At 39.3% G+C, this 10,881-nt stretch overlaps 1 protein-coding gene across 3 annotated transcripts in view; it reads right to left on the bottom strand.

The window, feature by feature from the left end:
- The window catches only part of Echdc1 (ethylmalonyl-CoA decarboxylase 1), a 31,202-nt gene that overhangs the window by 14,714 nt on the left and 5,607 nt on the right, over positions 1-10,881 (bottom strand). For all 3 annotated transcript variants that reach the window (XM_029532892.1, XM_029532891.1, XM_029532893.1), the window contains exon 4: positions 5,459-5,601. In XM_029532892.1, coding sequence (XP_029388752.1) covers positions 5,459-5,601 — 143 coding nt within the window. The remainder of the gene's footprint in view (positions 1-5,458; positions 5,602-10,881) is intronic.

Genomic DNA, 10,881 nt, shown 5'->3' with positions numbered 1-10,881 from the left:
TGGTGTGAGATGGAATCTCAGTGTTGTTTTGATTTGCAATTCCCTGATGACTAAGGATGTTGAACATTTCTTTAGGTGCTTCTCAGCCATTTAGTATTCCTCAGCTGAGAATTCTTTGTTTAGCTCTGTACCTCATTTTTAATAGGGTTATTTGTTTCTCTGCAGTCTAACTCTTGAGTTCTTTGTATATATTGGGTATTAGCCCTCTACAGATGTAGGATTGGTAAAGATCTTTTTTCAAATCTGTTGATTGCTGTTTTGTCCTACTGACAATGTCCTTTGCCTTAGAGAAGTTTTGTCTTCCTCTACTCAAAGGATAAACAGGCTGAGAAAGAAATTAGGGAAACAACACCCTTCTCAATAGTCATGAATAATATAAAACACCTTGGAGTGACTCTCACCAAGCAAGTGAAAGATCAATATGACAAGAACTTCAAGTCTCTGAAGAAAGAAATCAAAGATGATCTCAGAAGATAGAAAGATCTCCTATGCTCATGGATTGGCAGGATTAATATAGTAAAACTGTCCATCTTGCCAAAGTAATCTACAGATTCAATGGTTCTCTCTAGGAATGGGTTTTACTCCAGACTGTTTGCCTGCTGTGTGACAGCTTCTTGCAGTCTTCTCCCTTGAGTCCCCCCATTCAGCCAACCAATCCCCTAAATGCCTAGACTCTCCCAAACCCAGGTCATAGCTCCTTTTCTCTTTTATTCATTCACTTTCTTTTCTTTGAAAAAGAAAAGCTTCAGCCACTCCTACTGCTGGTTTTATGTGAAGCAGTAGACTCTAGTAGATATTTCCACTATCTGCCAGTAGTTGCTCAGGCTTAGCATTGTGAAACTTACCAGAAGTAAAAGCAAAGTCTGGGTTCTAGTTCTACCACTTAGCAATACTATGTCCTTGAACAAATCATGACTATGAGCTCATTTCCTCATCAACAGGAATGACGAATAGATGGAGAAATTGTAGCTTACAGTACAGTGGGAAAGACAGCTATACATTCTGTAAGTTCCACACACAGGCTGCTTTGTTTCTATTAGAGTTAGCCATGAGCAGCAGGCTCAGAATGGTGATGCTATTAGCAATTCCTCTAGCTTACAAAATCCTCATTATCAGAACCTAGCTGTGCCGCCTCAGTTCCTCCTTTGAATTATTGCCAATATTTATTTTCTTTTTTGATTTCTGTTCCAAATAAACTAGTCTGGACCTGTTGATCAGTTCATGGGTTTATAAGTTTAAAAAAAAAAAAAAAGAGCTTTACTTCCTAACCAAGTTCTCTTCTACTTAACTTCTTCTTAGAAATAATTTCCATCCTGCTGCCTGGTAACCCTTCCTGTACGATAATAATTTCTGGTCACTAGCAGAATAAACTCTAAGATCTTGAAAATACCAAATTGCACATTATCCCAAAGTACATTACCAACATCATTATTAACTCCTACCCTCTTCAACCAATAATCTTAACTTCAAATATCTGGCAATCCTCTAAATACCGTGTGTATAGTATTATATATCATATATAACAACATATAATACACAGACAAACATGCATACACATATATACTTATACTGTTTTGCTCATACCAGCCCATATCACTCACACACACACACACACACACACACACACACACACACACACACACACACTCGCTCTGTCTCTCTCTTTGTTTTGCTCACACAAGCCCATCATTTGCATAGCTGTAGTGCCTTGTTCTTGTTCTATTTCCAGGAATGACCAGGTCAAATAATGTGATTCAATCACAACTTTCAAAATGCCACAATAGTTTCCTCTTTTGTGCTTTAAAGTACTTTTGCCTTCAATTTTTACACATTAACTATACTACTTATAGACTGTTTTACATGAACTGTGTATTTGAATTCATTATTTGACATATTGTTTCTACAAGATAGGAGCTAAGGAATATACTAATTAAGTCCTCAGTAATCTTATGGAACAGCCTATAGGCACTGTGTTCTCACCCCGCCCACTTCCTTTCATGAGTGAAGTAACCAAGAAGAGTGCCAATGAAGAAACAACTAAGCTCACCTGAGATACAGAGAGGTGGGGCAGCCCTGCACAGGAGAAGAGGCAACAGAAAACGCTAGGCTTAGGCAGTAAGTTATGTGAAGCTGACAGTATACTACCAACATTAATAAAGATCACACAATGTAGTGAGTGTGTTTTGACTATAAATGTATTGTAAAATAGGAAATTAATACTGGCCCAAAAGACCTAGGAATGAGATTTAATTTGGTCAGGCATGGTGACACACACCTTAATCCCCAACACTTGGAAGGCAGAGACAGGGGAATCTCTGTAAGGTCCAGGCCAGCCTGGACTGCACTGAAAGAAATGAAGAAGCAGAACAGGGGGAGGAAGAGAAAGAAGAAAGATTAATTCTTCACCCAAAGCTACAGGTCAAATACTCATTGATTTCTAAGAGTTAAAGGAAGAAAAGAGGTCAGGTGTCGAGAGATACAGCCCAGCAGTTAAGAGCAGGGACCAGGATTCAATTTTCAGCACCCACACTCTAGCTCCCAGTGTGTGTAACTCCCATTCAGGGGACTGACTGCCCTGTTCTGCCCTCGCTGAGCATGAAAGTGATACACAAGCACACATGTAGGTAAACCACCCATAAACATTTTCAAAAAGTTAAAGAAAGAAAAGAAGTCAACAACAGCAAACACTATCAGCCAAGTAGAGGACAGTACTATGGAATATTTACAAAAAGCAAAGACAGCAGTACAGTGCTCGGGTACAGGCGGCTGGGAAGCCCTGGAGAAGGGGGTGGGGAGCTACAGCAGATGTCCCAATAACAACTATGACAAAACGTGTACAATCCTCAGTGTGTGCCAACAAACCAGGAGCATTAATCCCCCTCCACACTTGCATGCATCTTGAGTATAAAAACTCCCATCTTGCAAAGTATCTTATTCGATGACCATAAGTACCTGTTTAGTACTTATAGTGAATTGCTTCCAAATACACTGAGATATTTTTGGAAAATAAATAACTCAACTATATATTTCTATGGCTAAAATGAAATTGTACCAGAGTAGCATGAAAATGAAAGCATTAAGACGAAGGTTGGGGGCTGCTATAGACATTTAAGCAACAAAGACCTGAGCAGTGATTTGGCAGGAGGGTAACAGGGGGTCAGGGAGAAAGGAGAACATTCTCTTCATACTGGGTTAGGACTGTGGGGCTTTCTAAGCATTAAGCATTTTCCTTGACACATTACACCTACGTGCTGTGAAGTAAGCAATGCTATATCTTCCTGTATTCATAAGTTTACAGCTGTGGACTTTGATTCCTTCAGATCTCTAAAGAGATTTCTCAAGGTTTCTAGACCATCTGTGGCATAGAACCACAATCTTACAAATGAATAATATTTACACTTTTTCCCCCTATGGTTTGCTTTACTCCTTTTTGTAACTCTTCAGGGCTAATCCTTGTGTGGCATTAGTCCATCTCCTGGTTTCCATAGCTTCAATTAAGAAGCAACTGTGTAACAGGGAAAACTGCATTTCTTTTCCTCATTATTACACAGAAGAGCCCAAAGGAAACCAGCTTTTTAAGTGATCTGTGATGATACAAGGAAAAAGCTTAGGAATAGAATATTGCCAATGATGACAATCATGGGTATATGAAGGTTTCACTGGATTTTCTGTTTCTGTGGACATCTGAAATTTTTCTTCAAAAAATTTAGTTGAAAAATTGCAGTGGTAAAACATCAACATAAATGATCTTTAAAAGACAAGTCATTTAATTATACTTTAAAGCATTTCATTTTATTTAGAGGACAATGGTAATCCACTTACTAAACTGGCATATATTTCAGTTACTTCAGCAGTCCCAGAAATCATATTCACCAAACATATAGACACCACTGATATGTCTGTAACACAAAGCAGCAATATGCTGGATATGGAAGAGCCTCACTGAGAGAAACCAATTACAATGTGAAATCACAGTGAGAGTCTCATGGGCTCAGCTGCAAGTGTTAGATGATTTATACATCCGGTTGTACCTCATGTTAAGTCTGTGAGATCCTCAGCCCCAAGACTCGAAGTTTCATATTTATAAAACCTTATTATTATTTCTTGAGTGCAAAAGAATACTGTCTATCTGAAAAAAATGGTTCAGGAATTTTATATACACCATTTCTACCTGTCAATTTTAAAATTCTCATGTAACAAAAATAATCTATACTTTAAAATATTATTATACTCTGAATATTACCTAAAAATAGTTGGGTATAATGGCTCATGTCTATAATCCTAGCTCTCAGAAGACTGAGACAGGAGGATTTCAGGGACTTTGAATCCAATCAAAGATACATAATGTGCATAAGGAGTTCCAGGATATCTGAGCTACAGAGTAAGGTCACACACATATGCATGCTCATGCACACATGATACACTCAGAGTTTGAGGAATTTTCACAGATAAGAGACCTAAGGAATCATAATGACCTGAGTCATATTTCAAAGCAGAAAAGAACACAACTGAATAACCCATACCAATAATTTATGGACTTTGTTTTCTCTCTTTTCTTTCATACCACTCTGACATGTAAAGATAAATACGTATCTCATGTGCACAACTTGAGTTAGTAGATATCACTAATTCAATGATCGACCCCCACTCAGGTTGTAGGTATACCCCCCCAATTCAAGTATTTTCTTCCCTCCATTTTACCATGAGTATAGGGTGTATGTATAAGATAGATATACTCTAGCACTGCTCATTACAGACACTATGCTATAGCACTAATTTGCCATGTGTAATGGAAACTAAATTTCCCATATTCTACCCATAGTATCTGTGACATCACCATTCTACTCTGTGCTTCAATGAGCTTCACTACTTGAGAGTCCACATCCTTTATCATAGAGCTGAGTTTCATCGGCAGTAAAATACCAATGTTGTGCGTATGTTGTTGACAAATCTTTACAATGAAGGAGTATGCTAAAACAAAGGGCAGAGGGTACAGGCACTGGGGACTCAGTATTATTCTTGCAAGTTTTTCACAATCCAAAAATTTCTACAATTTAAAATTTTCTTTAAAAATGTTTAATCAAATTACAAAAGAAGAGGTGCAGGAAGCACTGCTAGAGGGAAAGAGCAACACTGAAAGCCAGTGACACTCAATTCTCCAGAGCACAAGCGCATCCCACAGTGCTCTGCTTGGACCCCAGAGATGAGTCACCTCAACATGCCAACAAAATGTCTTTTATAGATACCCTGTAGGGGAGACCCTAACATTTCCTTGTTTTCCTTACAAATGCTTCTTATTATTCCCCTTATAATTCTTTATACTTTCTCACAAAACACAATAAACCAAATCAAACAAAACCTTCTTTTTGAAGAGTTATAATAATAAGCACATAGGTAAAACCTCTCTTTCAGCCATATCTGCTGAGAGCGGCCTTGAGGACACAGACTATGTACTTACTTCTGGAGTGGAGAGTGCCTTCACAGCATTCAGATCAGATCCTGAGCAGAAAGTATTTTTTGCTCCGTGGATAATGAGGCCTTTCCCTTCTGTCCAATTTTCTAATTCAACTACCCTTTCCAAAAGTTGTAGCATCATGACACCTATCACATGAGAGAGGAAAAACACAAACACATCTGAGAGATGATAAAACATATACGGTAAAGTGCTAAGCAAGAGTGCTAGGACAGATACTTTATAAATATTTACTGTAGATTTACCAAATGCGTATTGTTTAGATACAATGGATTATACAAACAAGGTATATAAAACAGGCTCTGCTTTAAAATTTTAAATTCACAGAAATCAAACAAATGTACTTAGGTAGAGAAGTAGAAATGTATCATACATGTCCTAGGAATAGAAAATTTTCAATCTTTTTGTATCTGTGGAGGCCTGTTTTGTGACCAATTATATGGTCAATTTTGGAGGAGGTACCATGAGGTGCTGAGACATATCACAGCACCTGTACATATTTGTTAAATCTATTTGTTTCATAACTTCTATTAGTGTCCATGTGTCTCTGTTTAGTTTCTGTTTCCAAGATCTGTCCATTGGTGAGAGTGGGGTGTTGAAGTCTCTGACTATTATTGTGTGAGGTGCAATGTGTGCTTTGAGCTTTACTAATGTTTCTTTAATGAATGTGGCTGCCCTTGCATTTGGAGCATAGATATTTAGAATTGAGAGTTTATCTTGGTAGATTTTTCCTTTGATGAGTATGAAGTGCCCCTCCTTGTCTTTTTTGATAAATTTGGGTTGGAATTCAATTTTGTTTGATATTAGAATGGCTACTCCAGCTTGTTTCTTCAGACCATTTGCTTGGAAATTTGTTTTCCAGCCTTTTACTCTGAGGTAGTGTCTGTCTTTGTCCCTGAGGAGGGTTTCCTGTAAGCAGCAAAATGTGGGCTCCTGTTTGTGTAGCCAGTCTGTTAGTCTATGTCTTTTTATTGGGGAATTGAGTCCATTGATGTTAAGAGAAATCAAAAAAAAGTAATTTTTGCTTCCTGTAATTTTTGTTGTTAAAGTTATGATTCTGTTCTTGTGGCTGTCTTCTTTTGGTTTTGTTGANGGNTTNCTTTCTTGCTTTTTCTAGGGTGTAGTTTCTATCTTAGTGTTGGTGTTTTCCATTTATTATCCTTTGAAGGGCTGGATTCGTGGAAAGATATTGTGTGAATTTAGTTTTGCCATGGAATATTTCGGTTTCTCCATCTATGGTAATTGAGAGTTTAGCTGGGTAGTAGCCTGGGCTGGCATTTGTGTTTTAGTGTCTGTATAACATCTGTCCAGGATCTTCTGGCTTTCATAGACTCTGGTGAGAAATCTGGAGTAATTCTAATAGGCCTGCTTTTATATGCTACTTGACCTTTTTCTCTTACTGCTTTTAATATTCTGTCTTTATTTAGTACATTTGTTGTTCTGATTAAGAACAAATCGGGAGGAATTTCTTTTCTGGTCCAGTCTATTTGGGGTTCTGTAGGCTTNTTGTATGTTCATGGGCATCTCTTTCTTTAAGTATGGGAAGTTTTCTTCTATAATTTTGTTGAAGATATTTGCTGGCCCTTTAAGTTGAAAATCTTCATTCTCATCTACTCTTATTATCCGTAGGTTTGGTCTTTTTATTGTGTCCTGTATTTCCTGGATGTTCTGAGTTAGGATCTTTTTGCATTTTGCATTTTCTTTGATTGTTGTGTCCATGTTCCCTATGGAATCTTCTGTACCTGAGATTCTCTCTTCCATCTCTTGTATTCTGTTGCTGATGCTCACATCTATGGTTCCTGATTTCTTTCCTAGGGTTTCTATCTCCAGAGTTGTCTCCCTTTGGATTTTCTTTATTGTTTCTACTTCCATTTTCAGATCCTTAATGGTTTTGTTCAATTCAATCCCGTTTGGTTGTGTTTTCCTGTAATTCTTTAAGGTATTTTTGTCTTTCTTCTACCTCTTTAACAGTGTTTGCCTGTAGTTCTTTAAGGGCTCCTACCTGTTCAGCAGCGGTCTCCTGTAATTCCTTGAGGGATTTTTGTGCTTCCTCTTTAAGGGCTTCTACCTGTTTAGCAGTGTTCTCCTGTACTTCTTTGAGTGAGTTATTAATGTCCTTCTTTAAATCTTCTACCATCATCATGAAATATGATTTTAAATCCGTGTCTTGCTTTTCGGGTGTGTCGGGGTATCCAGGACTTGCTGTGGAGGGTGTACTGGGTTCTGATGATGCCCAGTGTTCTTGGTTTCTGTTAGTAAGATTCTTATGTCTGCCTTTTGCCATCTGGAAATCTCTAGTGTTAATGTTCAAGCTGTCTCTGGCTGGACTTTGATCCTCCTGTGATTCTGTTAGCCCCTGTCGGCACTCCTGGGAATCCAACTCTCTCCTGAGTCCCAGTGGTCAGAGCACTCTCTGCAGTCAAGCTCTCCACTTGCAGGGCAGGTGTCCAGAAGTCTGGAGCTCTGATCCACCTTCTGAGTNCTGGGGTCAGAGCCCTCTCTGTAGGCCAACTTTCCTCTGGTAAGGAAGGTGCCCAGGGGTCAGGGTCTCTGCACTGCTTCTCTCGATCCCGAAGTGATCCCGTGGTCCTGAGATCCTGAGGTAATCCAGAGGACCTGCTGTGTGGAGAGTCCTCCAGAGCTCAGTGGCCTCCACTGGGGTTCATAAGAGAGATGGTGTGGGGTGGCCAAGACAGGACCGGAACCCAGCCTCTGGGCGGGAGGGGTTCCTCTGTCCCTGTTCCTGCTGGCACAATCCCCTCTGTGATTCTCTGGAGTTGATGCTGTGTTCCACTCACCTGTGATCCTGAGGACGTGCAGCGTGGAGAGTCCTCTGGAGCGCTCAGTGGCCTCCATTGGGGTACAGAAGAGAGATGGTGGGGGTGGCCAAGACCGGACCGGAACCCAGCCTCTGTGTCTCTTCTTTAGGTAGCTGCTTCAGTGATGCTAAGATCGTGTGGAGAGTCCTCTAGGGGCCGTGGGGGTGTCCGCCGACTTTGTGCCCAAGGCGACCCAGTGCTGGCACCAACCAGAAGGGACTAGTGCCCCTGGTGAGGCCAGATTTCTGCTTCCCTCATTCTGTTTCAGGCCGTGCCTAATTGAAATGGAACTGATGTTGTGTTCCACTCACCAGGGATCCTAAGATCACATGTAGAGTCCTCTAGGGACCATGGGGGTGTCCGCTAGGGGCCTCTAGGGGCCCTGGTGTTGGGGTGCTGGCGCCGACTGGAAGGGACTAGTGCCCCCTCGCATCTCTGCTTTTACTTGTTTTTCACATTATACATCGTATTAATATACCCCCTACATAATTGAATATATGGAACTACTACCACTAATTACATGCAAAATTTGAACACCTGAAATGTGGGTGGTCACCTAAGATATATGTTCTAAATGTAATAGCAGATTTCAAAGACATAGCATGAAAAGAGAAAGGAAAGAATTGTACATGAAATTTCTTATATTCTTTACTTCAATAAAAATATTTTTATTAGATTATTTTCTTTATTTACATTTCAAATGTTGTCCCCTTTCCTGGTTTTCTCTCCGAAAACTCCCTTATATCCTCCCCCTGGTAAAAATATTTTAAATAAAGGAAGTTAAACGGTCTATATTATTATAATTAATATTACCTATTTGGTTTTGTTATCTAAATGATAGCTGCTAGAATATTTAACATTATACATGAATCTCATTGTGTCTGGCATTCTATTTGTGCTGGCCAGCACTGCTCTAATCAAGTCAATCTCAATTCCTTAAGCAGAATGAAAGTGGCCTTTCCATAAAGGCCCTGTGCTGGAAACTCATAGTCTACAACTGATTGAATTATGTGTAAATACATAAAATGTTATATAATACTTCTGAGCCTAACAATTTAAATGCTAAAAATAAAAATGCAAACTGGTGCAACCATTCTGGAAATCAGTATAAACAATCCTCAAAAACAAAAAATAAACCCACTGTGACTCAAGTAGAGTACTCCTGGACATATACCCAAAGAACTCTACATTCTACTCTAGATCCTTGCTCAGCCATGTACACTATCACCCAGTTCACAATAGATAGGAAACAAGAAAAGCAAAAATAAAACAAACAAACCAACAAAAACACCTAAATGCCCTTCAACAGATGGTACATATACACAATATAAATTATGTATTCAGCTATAAATATAAATAAAATCACAAAATATGTAAGTAACTGGGTAGACTTAGAAATGATTATATTCAGTCTTCCAAGACTGAGAAAGACAACGGTCACATTTGCAGTATCTAGATCTAAATCTTCAAATGAGAGTATACAACATGGAGAAACCGCAGAAATCAGAAAGTATGAAGGAATGAGTTGGGGTGGAAAACTTGAAAGGAGAATATGAAGATAGAGGTGACACAGACAGGAACAGGAACTAGGGAGGCTAGAGGGAGGTCAATACAAAAGAGAGAAAGGAGGAGGGACAAAGATCAGCTAGGTCATTTGATAAAACCTCAAGGGATCTTATTATTCTTTACTTATCTGAAAATACACACACTACATATAAGTGTATACACACACACACACACATATATACACACACACAGATACATAAACACACACACACACACACACACACACAAAGTAAATTGTGTCTCTTGGCCTAATAATGCTTCCCATAAGAATCACAACCTAACAAAATGCCGAGTACCAGTCTTGAGAAATCTTGAAATGGCTAGTCAACGTCATTCAAATGATTCCCCAAACAACATAGACGATTGCTGTTCCTCTTGCTTGTCTTTGAAAGGTTGAAGGTAAATCTCTAATGCTGAAAACACTGGACACAGGACTTGGACAATTTGAGCTGGGTCTAACATGGAAGCCTTTTTCCTGTGGTCTAATATCCATGGTGCCAAAAAGCACTATGAAAGCTACCAAGGGAAGAAAACAGTTACTAGTTCTATGCCAAGGTGACATCTGTGAGCCAAAACAGCAGGCATCGCCAGCCAATCTCCTTAAATGTACAGACAGTGGCACTCACATATTCGTATTTCTCAGAAACTATCTACTTGAACATGGGAAATAATGCCTGGTATTAGAAACTTAGCCAACTTCCTGGTGGTAGTGAAGTAAGTCATGGACCCCAAAAGAAAAATCTACTATAACTATTTTGCTAGGCCAGAAAAATTCTTCACTACACTCTAAATGTTATCCTTATACTCACAGACAAATGTAGTTACTATCTCTCACCAAACCAAACCAAACCAAACCAAACCAAAGAAAAGTCTCTTTGCTGCCAGTGGAGGCCATCACAGAAAACCACAAGTGACCAAACTCAATCCAGAGATCAATGGATGTGGAGAGCCGCCCTCACATTCGCCATTACAAGATGGCGCTGATGTCCTGTGCTCTAACAAACAAACAAGGCAGCTGCGCAT

The sequence above is a fragment of the Mus pahari genome, chromosome 21 (assembly GCF_900095145.1).
Source record: "Mus pahari chromosome 21, PAHARI_EIJ_v1.1, whole genome shotgun sequence".
Taxonomy (NCBI): Eukaryota; Metazoa; Chordata; class Mammalia; order Rodentia; family Muridae; genus Mus; species Mus pahari.
This window is presented reverse-complemented; position numbering and strand designations above follow the sequence as displayed.